General features: G+C 35.7%; 2 protein-coding genes across 2 annotated transcripts in view; both read left to right on the top strand.

Moving 5' to 3' along the window:
* Window positions 1–3,366, top strand: part of msps (msps cytoskeleton-associated protein 5) — a 73,169-nt gene extending 69,803 nt beyond the window's left edge. Inside the window, exon 35 of the mRNA XM_071597082.1 lies at window positions 2,677–3,366. Within this exon, the coding sequence (XP_071453183.1) occupies window positions 2,677–2,796 (120 nt within the window). The 3' untranslated portion in view covers window positions 2,797–3,366. The remainder of the gene's footprint in view (window positions 1–2,676) is intronic.
* Window positions 3,367–8,466: 5,100 nt separating this feature from the next.
* On the top strand, window positions 8,467–21,454 carry LOC139698034 (cytoskeleton-associated protein 5-like). The gene is made up of 4 exons (XM_071596893.1): window positions 8,467–8,472; window positions 14,317–14,530; window positions 16,022–16,341; window positions 20,765–21,454. The coding sequence occupies exons 1-4, from the start codon at window positions 8,467–8,469 to the stop codon at window positions 20,882–20,884; spliced, it is 660 nt and encodes a 219-aa protein (XP_071452994.1). The 3' UTR covers window positions 20,885–21,454.
* The last annotated feature ends 666 nt before the right edge of the window (window positions 21,455–22,120 follow it).

The following is a 22,120-nucleotide window of genomic DNA, read 5'->3' as shown; positions in this document are numbered from 1 at the left end:
CAAATAATTTGCATAACTAGCTAAAATATTTTTCATAAAATGCCTCCCTTAATGGGTACCTTTTCACTTAGTGAGTGATGAGGTGAGGGGGTTTGCTGAAATTATTTCGTGCCTGCTGCTTTAGTTTGTGTTTGGCACTGATTTCGCTTACATCGTAATGCTGCTAGCGATTACAAAATTTGCCAAACCTGTGTTCAGACATATTAATTGTGATTTTTTATGTGCAACGTTTTATAACCGTGGCAAAAATATCCTCAAAGAAAAAGCTGCCAGAAGTCAGCCATAAGAACACGCATACAATCAGTCTACATCAACGACTAGCACTATCCTCAAGAACAAGGACAGAATTAAGGAGATAGATTCTTCAAATGGCACAACAAGAATATCCAGGCAACGGTTATGTATTCCCAATGATTTTGGAAGGTTGTTCTTCATATGGATAAGTGAAAAGCAATTGCAAGGTAACACTGTTAATGAGAATATTTGTGGGAAGGCATAAGTATTTTTCACTGAAAAAGTGCCAGGATCATCAAGCCCAAAAAAGTATTTAAGGGAAGCCAGGGCGATACAAGAAGTAAAATAGAAGAACCAGCATCCAGTGCATAATCAGACATGGTGAAGCAGCAACCTCATACTCGAAGACAGCAGAAAACCCTTGGTGACTTTTCAGAAAAATTGGCGACTTTAAGAAGCTCTTAGGATCTGAAGGTTACCTGCCGGAACAGGTTTTTAATTGTGACGAAATGAGGCTTTTTATTTTTTTGAAGTTTTTTGTGAAAAAAATATATAAGCATTAGAAAAAACATATCTCTAGACAGATTTCTATTAAAAAAGAATTAGGATTGTATCATGAACCATTAACCATTTGACTAGATTATTTTTTGTTTCCTATCAATAGATGCACATTCCATGTTGGCTCATTCTCTGAAAGAAGATGATGCTTCATGATCCTGAACAGCTTTTGTATAATATTCTTTGAATAAACCGTAAACAATTTTTTTCATGATGGTGTGAATTTTGCAATCATTTATATGAGAAAATTGTGTCAAGTAACGAGTGTTTGGCTTTACGAGAAGGATTTTGAGCAAATAATGCTCATTTTGCTGTGTTCCACCTAATCAGTTACAGAATTTTTTCATTTATATTCTGATTCTAATGTCAATTATCAGTGGAACAAGGAATCAAAGAAGTGAACCAACCCATTGCTATTAAATGTATAAGGATACAACTGTTAACTAAATTTGTGAACCAGAAATAATTTCTCCTGGTTGGACTAAGTAGGATATTTCCAGTATATATTTGTTGATTCCCAGCTAATTTAAATTTTCTCTTGTATTAGTCTTTGGAAATGGATGTACATATTAATGCTTATGGTAAAGATTTACATTTGGTAATTACAAAATTTAAATGCAATGAATCCTTTTATCTCTGTTTCTCTAGGCCTACCGTGAGGAATCTAGTTTTATCACATTTGCTTACAGTGTTCTTTGAAAATACTGCTTTCAAACTTATTTCTTGTTTATTTTTGGTTGCAAAGTATCTATCATAGGTTTTCAGATGGAAGAAATTGTTTTTTTTTCTAATTACTGGAAAAAACAACTACACCAGATCACTTTTCACTGTGCTCTGGTGCAGTCCTCCAGAAGAAGTTTTATGCGTTCAATATAATCTGTCCATTTCGGTAAAGCTCTTATACAGTTTACTGGTAATGAAGTAAAAAAGTGTAAATTATGGGAAAGTTTAAGGAAAGAATTATTTTAAGATAATTGAAGCAAAGTAATTATCCCATCCCCCATAGTTTTATTTATTACCTTGCTATAAAATGTCAAGAGGGTCTTGTGCATTAGCATCGAAAGTGTTTATTTACTTCTCACTCTCAGGGAAACTCTGCAAAGGTACAGCCCAAAAGCAAACTGCTATGATAGTAATTATCATGAACACTTGATTGGATAGGTAAAGGTTAAGCTGGCCCTAAAACTATGGAATAGGAATTCAGACATTCAAGGAGGCCAGTTTCTTTCCCTGTGCTGCATGTGGTTTTGGCCTAAATCCTGGAAAGTCTTTTGGGTTCTAAGGAATTACGTGCAACGTACAAGTTGTACTTTGGAAAGCAAAACAACTTCTTCCTAATGTTTTGGGTTAAATATTTGAATTTTAGGTTCATTATTTTCATATAGATTTTGGCTGTTTTAATTTGCATATTTAAGATGTATTTTGCAATTGTTAGTAAATAGAACTTTGTTGTAATTTTGTTTTCACTGTACCATTTTGTAACCTCTTGATTTTGCATTTCATTCTAGTATTGTCAGAAAATTAAATCAGAGATTTTATTGTACATATGATTAAATGATATGATGTGTGTACTGAATTATTTTTATCACACATTAAACTAGGACAGTGGTATCAACTTTTTAAAAGTTAATTGATTACATAATGAATAGTTTACCAGTGGATGTCATGCCTGTCTTCTGAAATGTATTTGTATTAGATGCCACTTTGAATATAGTTCCATAAATCAAACATTCAGGATGATGATGCCAATTTCTTTTTGTGTGTTCCACATGCTTTTTCCATTGAATGCAATTGAATGATTGATGATTGGCAGCTTATTTTTATAAATAGCATTATAAAAAACTATTAATTTTTCTGATGAAATGTTTTCTCTTCAAAAATTAGCTGGGGTTAGCCCGTGCCTTGCCCAGAAGTAGAAGCACTGACGAGAATGTTGGCAATGCTGCTGAGGTTGATGCTCTCCGTAAACGTCTGGAGAAGTTAACTGGTGGTGTCCAGAGATAAAAGTTCCATGGAGATCTCTTGCACCTCTGTAGTTTGCTCAGCTGAGCCTTGTTGACCAACCTTCGAGACGAAATGAAGAGCTTTTGTTTGTAGATGTGGAGCTCTTCGCAAACCTTCCTTTCATATCATTGGACATCATCTTCCTTCTAAACCTGGCATCTTTGCATTTTATTTTCCCCCTCATGGCATTTCCTAGTGAATGTAGTGGCATGCCATTGTTTTTGGGGGAGTGCTTTTTCAGTGAACATTATATAAATATATTTTTTAATAATATGGCAAGAATCTTAATCAGTGATTAGGTGAAAAAAGATAAAAAAGGTTATTTTAGTGTTTATATTGTTTTATGACTCATTGTTAAAACATTAAAAAACTAAAAGTTTTTGAAGCAGTCCGCATTTCTTCGCTAATGTAGTAATTTATTATCTTGTAACGTTGTGTCAATAGTATCTGTTGCACCCATCAGTGGGCGGAACTCATTGTCTTGGCCCTTGTAACATAGGCTATGTACTGATTGGTTTATGGTAATGTGCATGAGTTAAATCTGTAATAATAAAATTTTATGCCATAATACAGATTTGTTTTTGTTTCCCATTCATTATTCATGGTTATGTAATTTATGAACTCTTTTGCTGTTGCATTTACATATTAATTTTCATTATAAATTATCAATCCTAGTTTTTGATGCTTGTTATTCTCTCAGTTTTTTGCTTCATCCTTATGTTGTGCAATTAATTACTGCAACACTTACTAGGTGGGTTCTAGCTCTAGGGTATCCAATGTTTTTCTGACCAACTGCTTACTCCAGAAAGTTGAAACTTCTGTTGGTTCTCTACATCTCCTGGCGGATGTACTCATTTTTCATAACTGTGCCATAATTCTCTGGCTACAGAACGTATCGTTAGGGACCTCTTGTATGCACTGGAAAAACCAGCTGGTCTGAGATGATGGCTTCTTGTCTTGGGTTTACACGGTGTTTGGTGTTCGTTTTCTTATGCAGGAATGCACATTTTTCACACCTTGTCATGTTTTGCACAGTTGAAAATGAGTTTCAATGATGTTTAACTATGCATGTGAAGGAAACTGGTGGCATTGTTCTTTAAAAATATGGCATTTCAAGTATAAAAAATGCTTGCTATAGCTCCAGCTATGAGGACTTTGTGCACTGCTCCATGCAGGCAATGATGTTTTGTATTTATAAAGTGCCAGAGCATTGTAAGCTTAACCAGATGATCTTAAATTCTACTCCCAGGTTTGAAGAAAAAATTAAGTTACCTTATAACTTGTACTTGAGCACCTTCAAGTGTTACTACTTTCAAGAGGTGTGCAATGCTTGGGCCTGTTTCCTTCCTGCCATTCTCTACCACTACACTGGCCAGTATTTTTGGTCTCTTAGCTTAGTGGGGCTTGAAAACCGTCTGAATTCAAGTGACAATTTTCTCGAGTCAACTACAGATAGGCTCGTTGAATTTGGTTGAGCTGGGGGTATTTATTCATATTTACGGATTGCATACATGTTATTTCAGTGTTTAGGGAATGCTAATATTTAAATTTGGTTCACTTACATATCCAAAGAGCGAATGTTAATAGAAAATAAAAGACTGCGCTATAATTATCTGAATTTATGAGGTCTAAATCTTGGGCCTTCGACTGTCCACCTTGCTTCACTACATTAGTCATACTTTTATTAGCCTGTAGTGGAAGCTATGTTGTGGGAAAAATATTGTATAATTTAAAGGTTAATGAGATGTAATGGATTAAAAGGGAAGGTGATACATAATGAACTCTTGTGTATGGTTAGTCTATTTCTCTCCTAAGGGTAAGAAATTTTAATTCTATCTTAAAACATATTCTACCTCCTTTGTTTCTACACTTCATCTGTTAGAGATTTTGTTTTTGAGCTCTCTGAGAACATAATCTAATGGTTGATGAAGCATACAATGAGCAATTCTTTTGCCTTGCTTTTGCACATTTTGGTCATGTTTTCAAGAATGCATTGCGTTTAAAAGTCTGGGGCAGTGTTGATTGCCTAAATGACATTCAACAATGAACTTTCCATTATGCCCAAAAAAAATTAGGCGTGTATGTATCGGAGGTTGAAAAGTCACCTGTGAAAAAACAAGACATTCTGCAGTCATAAATAATGGACACCATGTTTGTGCCATTTTGGATACCTACTTATGAGATTTGTGTTCTTGGTCATTGGTTATTTTGCTTGCATATGGTAATCCTGAGGGTTTGATGGAGAGTCAACCTTTATATTTGATCACAAATGGGATGTTAAAATCTCTAATTCCAAAGCTATGGATAAAAGGACCAATCAAATACAAAAAAATGTTACTAGTGACTAATAAGCTATAATAATAATGCATTTATTTGTCTGGAGATTCGGTGCATATTTACACGCACGAATTTCGGACCAGATATAAACTATTTTAGAAAAAAATACAATATATGCACATGTGTGCATACCAGTACACTGCTGAATTTACATATTATTTGGTTAAGTCACAATTAATGTATCGTGGCCATTCTAGAAATAGAATAGAACATTATTTTTCAATAGATTGAACTGCTTTTTTATTGAAAACGTACTTCTGTTCCATACTAGATTTCATGGGGACATTTATTAAATACCCTTAAACCCATTGCTTTGGGCCCAAGAGCAGTATTGTGTTTTCTGACAAATGGCTGCTATAGGTCATTATAGTAAAGAATATTTGGACTGATGACAATTGAAAGTTTTTCTGATGGTCATGGCCAGAGACGATGGAGTGCTATTGATAATAAAAAATGTAGCTGTAAATATAACCTTGAGCCAGTAGTTTACCCTGTCACTGTCCGTACATTTTCCCTCTTTCATGGGCTTGATACATTAATTATATAACTAGTAATATATTTATTATCATTGTGTATACTAGATGAAAATATAATTTTACCTTTGTCTGCTGTCACACTTGACCAATTAATAGATATTTCAGAATGAGCTGTTATAAAAATGCTTGATTTGGTAATTAGTTCTAAATAAAAACCCAGGTATTTGATTAATAATAGTTCTTGTTGTTACAAAATCCTGCTCTGCACACTCCTTGAAACCATCAGTACTTTGGTCCAGAGGTGGTAGTAATGGCATGTTTAGCAAATACTGGCTTAACCTTTCTAATTGGTTAAATCAACATCACTAATTTAAGATGCTGAAAATATTGCTCACTTTTCTAACACTTAATTACGAAAATAAATTTGGAAATTTCCTAGTTTAAGGTTTTACTAACCCCTACCTGATTGAATATTGTGGCCATATATATCCAGCTACTATTGGATCAAAGAAGTAATTTGGAGGTAAAAGTGTGTAAATTATTTTATTTTGGGGTAAAATTGACATCAATAGTACTTCACTAAAAATACAATTTTTATGATTAGCGGAACATAATTTGGTCTCAATCAATATTTATAAAGTATCATTTTATTACCTAATGCAATAATTTATTCAGTTGTAGTTTAAAATTGGACCTAATGCTAGATTTTAAACAATCTAATTTTTTTCTATCATTTTCCCTTGTACTAAAGCCTGAGGAAATTGATTTATAATTCAAGCATATAATTTCTTCTCAAATAGTTGATATTTGTGGATCAGGAAATTGTAACGACGTAATGACATTTAAAGCACTCGTTCCAACAGAGTTTACTTCATCTTGACCGTATTTAATTATACGTCATCTAATTGGCTAACCCACGAAAAAAGTAATCCGTGAAGAATTTCCCTGGACCTTTAGTAACCTAGCAACGAATTCTAACTTGTTGATGCGCAGTATGTCAAGGGTACATTCAAAGCCACCGTGTGAGTAACCTTAAGATTTTTTTGTAACTGATCGACGTTCACAGATTCCTCAAAAGCTACTTTTGTCCTTTTACAACAATTTCGAAATTGGCGGCCATAATTACCAAGTGTTTGCCGTCAAGGCCAGAAAAATCCGATTTTTAGTAGCTTTAATACAGTTATTATCACTACCACGCTAACCGTTGTGTTTTGTTGATTATTGAAATGTTCGTGACTACCGGCATATATGGCATTAATTATTTTGTTTAGAAAACATTAAGATGTAAGGCGGAACAAAGGTATTACACTGATTTCCGAGTTATATGAAATATCCATTTGAAGTAAGGGAAGAAGATTTCAAGCGATTTTTTCGCGCACAGAAAGAAGTGGCCCTTTTGTGAGGTCCTACACTTCTGAGGTCGTCTGGATTTGGCAAACGAATACAGGTACCCTACCTAGTCATAAATGAGCACCATTTTTACATAGCCAAGTATCGTTGTCAGCATTTAAAGAAATGTTGATTCTGATAGAGTGTGTTTCTTAGTGAATTAAATACTCTCTATTTGAGGAGTTGACGTTTAATTAAAAGTTTTAATTACTGAGAAATCGGTTCGGAATTTAAACTTCTGTTGATACATTTACTATTATTATAATTGCTATGTACCTCAATTGTACAAAATTCCCATCACGTTACAATTTTATGCTGAAGGCAATTCGGAAGACCAAAAGGCATATTAGAGAAAATGCCAGTCGGAATATGCAATTAAATTATCTTTCAATAACTATTATTCATATTCAGTCATTCATAGGCTAATATTTCAAAGTTTTTTCATTCTGTACCGGACTCTATGTTAAACAGGTAAGTCTAGCTAATAAGACGGGATGGATAGCCAACAACGTTATTTATAACAACTAAATATTTTTCATCATTCAACTCCCGTAATCTCCATCAAATTTATACTGAGGTTCAAGGTTTTTTCCCCTCGAGGAAGTACTCTCATTGTAACGCAAACTTGGATAGTATCGCGTTTATAAGGTAAGTTAAAAGTTAGTTGCTTGAGTGACTTTTTACTTAACTTGTAAATTTATTCTTCCGTCTAATTTTTTCGTGAGGCTTCAATTTGGCTAGAAATACTAATGTCAGAGAAATTAACAAAAGTAAATGAAGGATATACGGAGCGGCGATCGAATGGTGAAAATTGTGATTGAGGCGTGGATGTTAAGTTTTAAGGATGATTTAATACGGTTAGGATAATAATAAGAATTTTTAAGTCTGTGAAGAAACGTAATATTTAAAGTTTAAGAATAATTTGTTGTAGGGTAGGATATTGCAGCGTTCATTAACGCATTTTAAGTAATTATGTTCTTCTTGGCCTCTGGACTCATTAAAAGCCTACCGTGACCGGTAGAATACTAATAGTAAAGTAGTTGATGACGGATTTGGTGGAGTGAGAGATTAATATACTCGAGCTCACCCCGACTACTTTCTACTCATAAGTGCGTACATATATCGTCATTAAGGAATTCCTCCTCGGGTTAAATAAACAGCTTCGCATGCTGAGAGCATCCTGCGTCTTGAAATAGAGGCTCTGAAGTTTCTCTCCTCTGAAGAATGTTAGGACCTTTATTACACATCTCCCTTTACAGCGGGCATACATTAAGTAACCTCTGCATTGCGTGGGAATTCCAAGCGTCTCGCCACGACTCTGACGATATCGTAAATCGGCAGTGTGCGTAAATAGACCTACCTCTTTGCTGGGTAGACCAACCTTTTGAGCTGGGGAATACGGAGGCTCATAACCTTAATGGCTGCTCTCTAAAATTCTCTCGGGACTTCTCGCGTGGCCACCGACTACATGCAGGTTTGGGTACTTCCTCGCCGCAGAAATATCTCGGGAGGTTACAGATCCATTATTTATGTTTCGTGATAAAGTATTATTAAATTATTTAAGAATTTAACCAAGTCGTTCGCACCTCGGAATCCTAGGCATTAACCGACAAAATAAAATTAGGATTTATTAGAAGAGCATTGGGGAAATATGATGAAAAGGTTAAAGAGAAAATTGTAATATTGCGCTCGTTAGGTCTCATTTAGAATATGCTACTAGATATGAGATCCTCACGAAGTTGGCTTGGTTGCCGAATTGGATCGCGTGCAGCATAGAGGAGCTAGATTTTTAAAGAGTTGCAATGACAAACTGAGCAGCGCATCAAAATTATTAGAGTAGCTAGGTTGGGAATCACTCACGGAGCGAAGGATAAATTACAGATTAAAGCTATGCATAAAGTTTAAGGATGTCGCATAAGCGATGATTTTGAAAATGAGTCATTGGCCCCATCGTACTATGGTAGGAGAGATCATGTCAGTAAAATTAGAGAGATTAATTGTAGAACAGATAGATTTAAGATACAACTTTTCCCGCGAACAACAAGGGCTCAGAATAACATTGTCTGGACGCGCTAGGAGGGAAAGGTATTTTGGGTAAAAAAGTAGCCTGCTGAGTAATCACTCCCTGTCTCACTTTGGCGATGTTTAGCAGGGTACTATGCAAATAAATACCTTCACCGACTATGAAGTTGGCTTCGAATCCGAACTGGGTTGTGAATGTTGTTTTTCTCTTTGGTGGAACAAGGGAGGCTTCATCCAACGGGGAGGGCCTTTTAAATAAAAAGTCACTTGTTCAATAATATCTTATTTAACTCAGATTTTATGGATAAAAAGGAAGTAACGACAAAACGGGAGGTTGAATGGCGAGAAAAACCGAATGGGAATTCAGGAAGAGCATTTTGTAGTCCGCGATAGCGGAAAGTTAATTATTTGCCGTATTCGTCATTCTGGAAGCCACTACTCTCATATTTTTTTAAGGTAATCTACCGGTTAAGATAGGTTTTTGGATGGACACAACTACCAAACAAATATTTTATTACTCCTAACAAAACAAAATCCATCATCCTACTCTATATCAGGTCCCTCTTCATCTCTGAGTACTTTCTTCCTCCCTTCATCCCGTCCAACATCCCTATCCTGTTCCTTCCCTTTCCTCTTTTGCCCAACATTCTACCCTCTATCACAGTCTTCAACATCCCACTGCCGGTCAACACCCCCTTCATCCACTTTTCCTGCCTCCATAGGATTGCTCCCAACAAACCCCTCTCTTCGCCCACCATACCAAGTACTTCCTCATTTGTTTTCTTCTCTGTCCATTTCACCTTCTCCATTCTTCTCCACACCCACATTTCAAAAGCCTCCAATCTACGTCTATCCTCCTGCTTCAATGACCACGTTTCCGCACCGTACATAGCTACGCTCCATATCAAAGTTTTCACGAGTCTTTTCTTAACATCCTTACTTAAAGTCCCTGTCATCAACTCCCTCCTCCTTGTGGAAGCCTCTTTGCCTAGCGCAATTCTTCTCCTTACGTCCCTACTACTTTGACCGCGTTGGTCCAAAACACTACCGAGATACGTAAACTGTTCTACCTGCTCTAGTTTTTGCCCTCCTACTTTAATGTTAAGCTTAGCCTTTTTCTTTCTAGAAAATCGCATAACCTTTGTTTTATTAATATTGATTCTCATCCCATACCTGTCGCACTGAATTTCCAATTCACTCAGCAATGCTTGCAGGCCCTTGGTTGACTGACAAACTAAAGCTTGGACATCAGCAAACAACTGATTTTACGAATTCCCCGCCCACTTTCATTCCTACCTCGAGTTCTTCCCATGCCTCTTTGATCATTTCCTCACCATACAGGTTGAACAGCAACGGTGATAATGGGCAACCCTGCCTTACACCCCTTCCTAACACTGCCCATCCTGACTCCCCGTTTCCCACCCGCACCTGAGCAGTCTGAGACATGTACAGGTTGCGGATTAGCCTCCTTTCCCTCCAATCTATTCCTATTTTCTGCAATATACTCATTAGTTTTTCCCAATTCACTCTATCAAACGCTTTTTCGAAATCTACGAAACAGGCAAATACTTCCTGGTTATGTTCTATATTCCTCTCGATTAATAATCTCATTACTGCAATGGCATCACGCGTACCTCTCCCCTTCCTAAACCCAAACTGATCATCCCCTAAGTAATCATTTGCCCTACTCTCTATCCTTTTGTTTATGATCCTGAGAACAACTTTAGCTGCGTGGGATATCAAACTAATTGTCCTATAGATCTCACATGACGTGGCCTTTACCTTTTTCGGAATCGGAACTAAAACTGATCTCACAAAGTCTTCCGGCCAGATTCCCTCCTCATAAATGCTGCGGATCAGCCCATATAGCCTCTTCCTCCCACATTTCCTAAGCATTTTAAAAGTTCCACGGGAATGTTATCTACCCCCACGGCCTTATTTAGTTTCATCTCCCTTAATGCCCTTTCTATCTCATTGTCTAGTATGCCTGGACCTAAGCTGTCTTCCTCTACGTCATATTCTTTTTCAATGTCTAACTTTGTTGGTCTGAGTTCTTTACTATACAGTTCTTCTATATACTCCTTCCATCTCTCTTGGATCTTTCCTGCGTCAACTATTACCTTACCCGCCTTATCTCTAACTGTTAGCATAGCTCTTCCTTTCTTACTTCCCGATAACGATTTAACTTTGCTGTACAGCGCACCGATTTCACCCTTCCTCTGCAGACTTTCCATATCCTCGCACTGCGTCTTCCACCATGCTTCTTTTGCTTTATTTGTTGCCCGCCTCAATTTATTGTTCAATTCTTTGTACTTCATTTTGCCTAATTCTGTATTCACATTCTTCCATTTTCTCCGCTCGTCCATCTTTGTAATCATCTCATTCGTGATCCATGGTTTCCTAGTCCTTTTAGCGTTAACGGTTCCAATAGTGTCTTTTGCGGCTTTAGACAACCCCTTCTTGATCATTTCCCATTTTTCTTCGATAGTACTAAGGCCTTTACCATCCTCCATGATTTTCTCTACCGCCTGTTTGTATTCCTTCCTTTTCAACCCATTTAATGCTTCTACATTCCATTTTCTAACTCGCCGCCCCTGCGTTATCTTTTTGAAACGTACGCTACATTTCATAACAACTAAATTGTGGTCTGAGTCCGCAACCGCTCCCGGGAAGCTGTGGGAATTTATCACACTGTTCCTAAACCTGTGTCTAACCAGGATATAATCTAGCTGATATCGTCCCGAGTAACCTGGCATTTTCCATGTATACCTGCGTCTTTTTTGGTGTCTAAACCAAGTGTTGGTGATGACTAACCCCTGTCTTCTGCAGAACTCAACTGCTTTCTCCCCGCGGTCATTCCTCGTGCCTAAACCGTAGTCGCCCACCTCATCACCATCTCTTCCTTCGCCTACCGTCGCATTCCAATCTCCCATCACTATCAAATGTTTCCCTGCAGGAATACACGCGATCATGTCCTCTAACTGATCGTATATCCTATCGACGTCTTCTTCCTTATGGTTGCTCGGTGGCATGTATACCTGAATAATAACTAAGTTCGTCGGTTCTGCTTTTATCTCCACTAGTAGTATTCTATCCGTTACCTGTTGTATGTTGACTACGCTTCTTCCTACCTCTTCATTTAATACTATGGCAACCCCTCGTTGGCTCTCGTCCCCGCCGCTGTATATTATTCTATACTTATCACTCCAGTAATCCCCGCTATCTTTCCATCTCACCTCGCATAGACCTAAAATATCTATATTTCCCCTTTCCATCTCTCGCTTAACATTCTCCAATTTCCCTGTCCTCATCATTGTCCTAACATTCCAACCAGATTCCTCCACAGCCAGAAAAATCAGCGACATAATATCAAAGCCAAAGGACAAAATCCCCGATCTCATGCACGAAGGTGTATATGAGATAAAGTGCACGTGTGGGAAGTCATATATCGGTCAAACAGGGAGGTCCATCAGATGCAGGACCAAGGAGCACCAAAGAGCCACTGATAAGAAACAATTCCGACTTTCGGCAATCGCCGAACATGCGTGGTCGGAACCGGGACACTCTATAAAGTTCGACCAGACTAGAGTGCTGGCAAGAGAAAGGCGATATTTTCCGCGACTCATCAGAGAAGCGGTGGAAATAATAAAAAATCCATATAATTTCAACCGTGAGGACGGCTACACCCTGACCTCCACTTGGAAAAGGGTGATTCCCACTCGTCGTCAAGAAAGAGCCAATCAGAGAGCTCCTGGCCAGCCAGCGTCTCCTATATATAGCGGCCAAAACGCAACGCACATCACTTCGACCTGAAGACGCCTCCAGGACTGGGGGCGAAACAGTTGTCATCCGACTAACCTACGCGACGGTAATTCCCGGAAACCAGCATGGATTCAAAACTTAAGGGTACTTATTATGTTCTATTCATTTCATTGCTTGATGGTAGTAATACATTTATGAAACTGGCATTGCATCAATATTATGAAGTATTGTATTCATAATGTTTTGTGTTAGCTAACTTAAATTATTAAAACTTTATAAGTCACTGTTTAATAATTTTGTAGCATACCCCATGGAAATATGAATTCTATAATGAATGAAATTCTGCACAATAATTAACAAAGTTATGTAGTGTTTTAATTAATGCATAGTTATGTAAGTCAAACCTTAAACAATTTGATGACATGTATTGCCATACTCTGAACACTACTTAGCATTTATACTCTATATGGACTTAGGTAATTAAGAATGTAAATGTGAATTTTCTCCTTTTTCCACCCTATGCATATTCCTGCATTTTATAAATTTTTCTGTGGTTCTAAGAAAAGTGCTAATTAGGGATATTTTACTGTTCTGAATAGAAATGTACTTTAGTAATGACTAAGAGTTCAAAATTATAAGACAGTTTATGGTATTTCCCAATGTCCATAAAACATTGCTGCATGTAATTCACTCTGCAGCACACATTTGATCTTTTTAGGAACTCCTAAGGAGCAACAGATAAATTCCTTCAAGTATGCATGAATTTAAATTCAAAATACAAATCATGCAAATGTAAACGTCAGAAATATAATAATGGCTGGAAGGGATGGTACTCTGCTAATACCACTGTCTATACATTTCAAATGAGGACTTCTGTACTTTTCATAGAAGTAAAGTGTAGAAGTAAATGCTTCTGTATCAAAAATTTCCTTCTAACTCAGCACTTCCCCTTGGTTGAAATATTATACCGCATTTCTTAAAAATACTTTTACTGAATCAGTCATAATAAAATGCCCACAAACATTTCAAAACAAACATCACTAAAATGCATATTGAGATGACATCATAAAAAATAAAATTGTGTGTTCTTATTTTCATGATCATTAATTTCGATCGTATTTTTTGAGAAAGTAATTTTTTTACATTATTTTTGGAATTATGTCTATGGATTGTTTACTTCCTCTTGGACTAATTTTTATTTTGATTTTCTGTTGAATGTGCCAAAAGACATCATTCAAAAATTCTAATAATAATTATTTTACATGAGTTGGGGCCAGGGCCTGAAAGAATGAATGTGCTACCACTGTGTACCCTAATGAGAGTCTACTTTACTGATAAATTTGACAAGATTTTAAAAAATGCTTAGTGATTGTGCAGTTATCGATATTGATAATGAAACATTGCCTTTGCTTAGCAGGAAATATTTAGATAATGATCAATAATAATAATGATAAAAAGTAATATAGAGTTTTTTGTGGCATGTCTCTACATTTATGCGGAAGCAAATGTTGACTCACCTTTTTCTTTTTTTCAGGGGTTATCCCTCCTGTATGATTTCAAACTTCAACATCCTGAGGCTGATGTTGAGCCATTCCTCAGCAAATCATCTCGGTTCTTTCAAGATTACATTGAAAGAGGGCTGCGCTCAATAGAAGTTGAACGTCGCCGAGTTGGTGCCACAGAAATGAATGTTAATACCTCGCAGGATGGGGGCAATTCTAAACCTAGCTCCATGTGTTCGTCAATAGGTGAGTGTGGTGTGCAGTAAAATCGCTCTTTTTGAGGTTATGAAAATCCTTCATTTTGCTTTTAAAATGAGTTCTTGGTTTGTGGTGATCTATTTATTAATAGTATGAATGGGATACACAGTGTCATTATACTTTGATCTCCATAATGCTATCAGTATCAGTCTTGAGTATTGTGGGCTGCATTCAGGATGAAAATACGAAGTGTAATTCACTTATTGATTATTTTTATCATTGTGTAAACACAAATTTTCTTTTTTATCTGGAATGTCCTGAAAAAGGTGGCCAAGCAGAAACATTAAAATATTTTGCATCTGGAAAAATAGTTCTTAAAAATAGTACATATAAGCTAATTGTATGAGCTTTGTGCGGTAAGCATGCGTACTATGTGACTCGTCAAGTTTACATGATACTTTTTGTTAATATGTCTCACAGCTAGTTTACAATTACTTTGCATAATAATGATATTAGATGAAATAGCTTAAAATAGTTGAGGTTCCCAAGGAAAGACTGAAGATATATTTTCATTGTAATTATGCACTGTTATGTATCTTTTAGGAGTTATATGAACAGTTTTTATCAGCTGGCCGTTTTTTAAGTCCTAGAAATTAGCATAAAAATGTGAAAAGTAATGTTCCTTTTTCTTGCTTGGGTACACCTTATCTAGTTGCTACGTTAGAAATTTCAATTATCAACTTCCTTGCAATTCCCTTATATTCACATATACTTACAAAATTTCCAGCTATTGCTTAGTTTTCAATGCATATCAGTCTTTTAATCTTGGTACCTTTTTAATTAAATAGATTTAAAAATAAAATATTTGATAAACTATTGCCAGCCAACTGTCTTTGATGCAAAATTTCAGATTTCAGAATCCCTATCACCACAAAAAGTCTGCATCATTCCAGTGTTCAGGTTGCTACACCACGATTAGTTCTCCAATTTTCATTTGTTTAAATTTTTGAAGTGCCTCTTAATAATTTATTTATTATTATAAACTAGTTTAAAAGGAGTGCTGTTTGTAAAAAAAGCAAAACTTGGTTTTTGATAAAACCATGAAAAAATGATACAAATTTTCTCATATTTGATGAGAAGTGAGATTTTTCCTAAATTCCAGGTATAGGAAGGCAAATCTTAGGTTCTTTTTTTTTAATTTTTGTAAATTCACTGTTCAACAGTATGTGAGTAGTTGATTATATGATACTTAGATTATTTCGCAAATGCAATTGACAAATAAGATGAAATCTGTATGCATTATGTAAACATGTTCAAATTAATGGTGCAATGAAAAATATTCTTTCGGATTGAATTTATACCAGAAATACCAAGCCTGGTAAAATGTGAAATTGGGTTTAAAAAAAATGGACAAATGATTCTATATTGCTTATATTATTCAAAATTTTACATTAAAGTTATTTAATATTGCCAGTTACCATTTATGCCACAAAAGTCTCTTAATCTACTACAATAAGCATTACCCATATTTAATTTCAGGTGTGTTAGCATCTCCTGATATGAAAAGTTTTATGTCACCGGGGGATAGGGGACCGGCACAAATTGGAATGGTGGAGGATGCAATTAATAGTGGGCAGCCTCAAAGGAATCCGCAATACTTTATTGAGAGGTTACGTCAACTTCAGGCACAAGCAGGCATTGACCCAATGGAAATTGCGGAGGGAGGCAAAAGCTCCTCCATGGGATCTCAGGAAATAATCACAACAAAAATGAACTCTCATAGGCAATACGTTGTTCATCAAGAGGATAATAGGGGTAGCATTGATGAAAATTTAAATCATCGGCTTCAGAATCATGAGGTGAGTTCCAGAATTTTTATCTTGAAATACACACAGATTTAGGCCCATTATTTCAGGTGAATTTCTGGGTTGGCCATAGCTCTATTTCAATGCACTATCTCTTCTAAGGGAGTAGGCGCTAGGGAATCACCTGGGTTGTCAATAAGTTCCCTATTGGTCTAAGTTTAAGGGAATAAAAATAAAATGTGAAAAGCCATGGTCTTTTTTCTTGTTTGGGGTGACCTTTTCTCATTGCTAAGTAAGAAGTTTTTATAGTATAAATTAAGGAAGCACAGCAATTCCACATTTGAATATTTATTGACTACCCTGGTTTCGCCAGTGTATGGCAGCATCAGGTGAAAATGCAACATAACCAGAGTATACAAACTCAGCTGCTATGACTGAAATAGGCAAACTGGGAGAAAATTCAACATCAGAAGCAAAGAACACTTAGCTTTACGTTGTATCTTAACCCGATGATGCCACAGTGGGGAAACCATGGTCTTCAATAAATATTTATTATGGAATTGCAGTGTTTCTGTTATAAAGACAATGGAGGAATTCCACAGTGTAATGGCAAAAACACTGTCATTGCAATTTTTTTGATCTTTCCTGCAAGTTTGTTACTTTCATGTGTACTACTAACAGAATTTCCAGCTACTGCTTAATTTTCAGGGCACAACTTGTCGTTTGTAAATCTTAGTAAATATAACTGCATTTAAAAATATAATACATGGTAAACTATGACCAGCCAACAGTTCAAGTTTTATTTGGTTATTAATACTCAATAGAACTACTCTTGCAACAAAGAATTCTTATTTCGTGTTGGAACACTAATTTTTAGTTTTTAAAAGGTAAAAGTTAGTGATGGGTTGGTTCCACTTTTTTCAGTTTCGGCTCTGCTTCAGTTCTTGGTTTTGATTTTAATAGTTCTGAGAAATCAGTACATATAAAGCTATCAGCAGTTGTAATATAAATAAAAGCTTGATTATAGTCAAAGAAACTATCACCTTATTTGGCATTATATATGTGGTGTATGAAAGGTTTCAAACTATGCTTTACATTAAATATTTGTATTTTTTTTAAGTTTCAAAACTAAATTACATTGTTCAAGCTTCAAAGATACACATGAGCATTTAATGATGATATTTTCACAACATCGTTTATAATGTGTAACAGTTACCTCTTTTTATAGTGCTGTTGTCATGCAAAGGCACTTAAAACGATTGAGAGTAATTCCTGAAATTTGTGAACTGCACAGCAAATTATTTCAAGGTTAATGTGCAAAAAATATATGAGAGGAGTCTTCATGCAAATATTTTCTGCTTCGTTACTGAGATGCATTCCATTACACAAAACTCTCATCCATTAGAATGTGCATAACCGATTCTACGAGCATTTATTTGCATTATAAGAAGCCATCACCATAACTGCACTGTAATTAAGGGCAGCATGCACAAGTGATTTCTCTAGTACTCCTCTTTACCAAATTATTTAGAAAAACTATCATAGGTGTTGACTAATTGTGAACAATTTGGGCGCCCGGGACGTGTGTGTGTGTGTGCGTGCTTATTGCCCTTAACACACAAATATGTTAGGGCCAATATGGTATAATACCATGATTTATAAATATTTCATGGTATTATTATTATTATTATTTCCAGTGGTGGATAGTATGATTATATCCAACATTTTAGTTTGCAAAAACCACCCAACTTACTATTAGTGTAAATACAGTGGAAACTCTCTTAACCAGCATCATGCATAGCAAATAATTTGCATAACTAGCTAAAATATTTTTCATAAAATGCCTCCCTTAATGGGTACCTTTTCACTTAGTGAGTGATGAGGTGAGGGGGTTTGCTGAAATTATTTCGTGCCTGCTGCTTTAGTTTGTGTTTGGCACTGATTTCGCTTACATCGTAATGCTGCTAGCGATTACAAAATTTGCCAAACCTGTGTTCAGACATATTAATTGTGATTTTTTATGTGCAACGTTTTATAACCGTGGCAAAAATATCCTCAAAGAAAAAGCTGCCAGAAGTCAGCCATAAGAACACGCATACAATCAGTCTACATCAACGACTAGCACTATCCTCAAGAACAAGGACAGAATTAAGGAGATAGATTCTTCAAATGGCACAACAAGAATATCCAGGCAACGGTTATGTATTCCCAATGATTTTGGAAGGTTGTTCTTCATATGGATAAGTGAAAAGCAATTGCAAGGTAACACTGTTAATGAGAATATTTGTGGGAAGGCATAAGTATTTTTCACTGAAAAAGTGCCAGGATCATCAAGCCCAAAAAAGTATTTAAGGGAAGCCAGGGCGATACAAGAAGTAAAATAGAAGAACCAGCATCCAGTGCATAATCAGACATGGTGAAGCAGCAACCTCATACTCGAAGACAGCAGAAAACCCTTGGTGACTTTTCAGAAAAATTGGCGACTTTAAGAAGCTCTTAGGATCTGAAGGTTACCTGCCGGAACAGGTTTTTAATTGTGACGAAATGAGGCTTTTTATTTTTTTGAAGTTTTTTGTGAAAAAAATATATAAGCATTAGAAAAAACATATCTCTAGACAGATTTCTATTAAAAAAGAATTAGGATTGTATCATGAACCATTAACCATTTGACTAGATTATTTTTTGTTTCCTATCAATAGATGCACATTCCATGTTGGCTCATTCTCTGAAAGAAGATGATGCTTCATGATCCTGAACAGCTTTTGTATAATATTCTTTGAATAAACCGTAAACAATTTTTTTCATGATGGTGTGAATTTTGCAATCATTTATATGAGAAAATTGTGTCAAGTAACGAGTGTTTGGCTTTACGAGAAGGATTTTGAGCAAATAATGCTCATTTTGCTGTGTTCCACCTAATCAGTTACAGAATTTTTTCATTTATATTCTGATTCTAATGTCAATTATCAGTGGAACAAGGAATCAAAGAAGTGAACCAACCCATTGCTATTAAATGTATAAGGATACAACTGTTAACTAAATTTGTGAACCAGAAATAATTTCTCCTGGTTGGACTAAGTAGGATATTTCCAGTATATATTTGTTGATTCCCAGCTAATTTAAATTTTCTCTTGTATTAGTCTTTGGAAATGGATGTACATATTAATGCTTATGGTAAAGATTTACATTTGGTAATTACAAAATTTAAATGCAATGAATCCTTTTATCTCTGTTTCTCTAGGCCTACCGTGAGGAATCTAGTTTTATCACATTTGCTTACAGTGTTCTTTGAAAATACTGCTTTCAAACTTATTTCTTGTTTATTTTTGGTTGCAAAGTATCTATCATAGGTTTTCAGATGGAAGAAATTGTTTTTTTTTCTAATTACTGGAAAAAACAACTACACCAGATCACTTTTCACTGTGCTCTGGTGCAGTCCTCCAGAAGAAGTTTTATGCGTTCAATATAATCTGTCCATTTCGGTAAAGCTCTTATACAGTTTACTGGTAATGAAGTAAAAAAGTGTAAATTATGGGAAAGTTTAAGGAAAGAATTATTTTAAGATAATTGAAGCAAAGTAATTATCCCATCCCCCATAGTTTTATTTATTACCTTGCTATAAAATGTCAAGAGGGTCTTGTGCATTAGCATCGAAAGTGTTTATTTACTTCTCACTCTCAGGGAAACTCTGCAAAGGTACAGCCCAAAAGCAAACTGCTATGATAGTAATTATCATGAACACTTGATTGGATAGGTAAAGGTTAAGCTGGCCCTAAAACTATGGAATAGGAATTCAGACATTCAAGGAGGCCAGTTTCTTTCCCTGTGCTGCATGTGGTTTTGGCCTAAATCCTGGAAAGTCTTTTGGGTTCTAAGGAATTACGTGCAACGTACAAGTTGTACTTTGGAAAGCAAAACAACTTCTTCCTAATGTTTTGGGTTAAATATTTGAATTTTAGGTTCATTATTTTCATATAGATTTTGGCTGTTTTAATTTGCATATTTAAGATGTATTTTGCAATTGTTAGTAAATAGAACTTTGTTGTAATTTTGTTTTCACTGTACCATTTTGTAACCTCTTGATTTTGCATTTCATTCTAGTATTGTCAGAAAATTAAATCAGAGATTTTATTGTACATATGATTAAATGATATGATGTGTGTACTGAATTATTTTTATCACACATTAAACTAGGACAGTGGTATCAACTTTTTAAAAGTTAATTGATTACATAATGAATAGTTTACCAGTGGATGTCATGCCTGTCTTCTGAAATGTATTTGTATTAGATGCCACTTTGAATATAGTTCCATAAATCAAACATTCAGGATGATGATGCCAATTTCTTTTTGTGTGTTCCACATGCTTTTTCCATTGAATGCAATTGAATGATTGATGATTGGCAGCTTATTTTTATAAATAGCATTATAAAAAACTATTAATTTTTCTGATGAAATGTTTTCTCTTCAAAAATTAGCTGGGGTTAGCCCGTGCCTTGCCCAGAAGTAGAAGCACTGACGAGAATGTTGGCAATGCTGCTGAGGTTGATGCTCTCCGTAAACGTCTGGAGAAGTTAACTGGTGGTGTCCAGAGATAAAAGTTCCATGGAGATCTCTTGCACCTCTGTAGTTTGCTCAGCTGAGCCTTGTTGACCAACCTTCGAGACGAAATGAAGAGCTTTTGTTTGTAGATGTGGAGCTCTTCGCAAACCTTCCTTTCATATCATTGGACATCATCTTCCTTCTAAACCTGGCATCTTTGCATTTTATTTTCCCCCTCATGGCATTTCCTAGTGAATGTAGTGGCATGCCATTGTTTTTGGGGGAGTGCTTTTTCAGTGAACATTATATAAATATATTTTTTAATAATATGGCAAGAATCTTAATCAGTGATTAGGTGAAAAAAGATAAAAAAGGTTATTTTAGTGTTTATATTGTTTTATGACTCATTGTTAAAACATTAAAAAACTAAAAGTTTTTGAAGCAGTCCGCATTTCTTCGCTAATGTAGTAATTTATTATCTTGTAACGTTGTGTCAATAGTATCTGTTGCACCCATCAGTGGGCGGAACTCATTGTCTTGGCCCTTGTAACATAGGCTATGTACTGATTGGTTTATGGTAATGTGCATGAGTTAAATCTGTAATAATAAAATTTTATGCCATAATACAGATTTGTTTTTGTTTCCCATTCATTATTCATGGTTATGTAATTTATGAACTCTTTTGCTGTTGTATTTACATATTAATTTTCATTATAAATTATCAATCCTAGTTTTTGATGCTTGTTATTCTCTCAGTTTTTTGCTTCATCCTTATGTTGTGCAATTAATTACTGCAACACTTACTAGGTGGGTTCTAGCTCTAGGGTATCCAATGTTTTTCTGACCAACTGCTTACTCCAGAAAGTTGAAACTTCTGTTGGTTCTCTACATCTCCTGGCGGATGTACTCATTTTTCATAACTGTGCCATAATTCTCTGGCTACAGAACGTATCGTTAGGGACCTCTTGTATGCACTGGAAAAACCAGCTGGTCTGAGATGATGGCTTCTTGTCTTGGGTTTACACGGTGTTTGGTGTTCGTTTTCTTATGCAGGAATGCACATTTTTCACACCTTGTCATGTTTTGCACAGTTGAAAATGAGTTTCAATGATGTTTAACTATGCATGTGAAGGAAACTGGTGGCATTGTTCTTTAAAAATATGGCATTTCAAGTATAAAAAATGCTTGCTATAGCTCCAGCTATGAGGACTTTGTGCACTGCTCCATGCAGGCAATGATGTTTTGTATTTATAAAGTGCCAGAGCATTGTAAGCTTAACCAGATGATCTTAA

The sequence above is a fragment of the Hetaerina americana genome, unplaced genomic scaffold (assembly GCF_022747635.1).
Source record: "Hetaerina americana unplaced genomic scaffold, ioHetAmer1.1.p SCAF_8, whole genome shotgun sequence".
NCBI lineage: Eukaryota > Metazoa > Arthropoda > Insecta > Odonata > Calopterygidae > Hetaerina > Hetaerina americana.
Note: the sequence above shows the minus strand (reverse complement) of the source record. Positions and strands in the feature narration are given on the sequence as shown.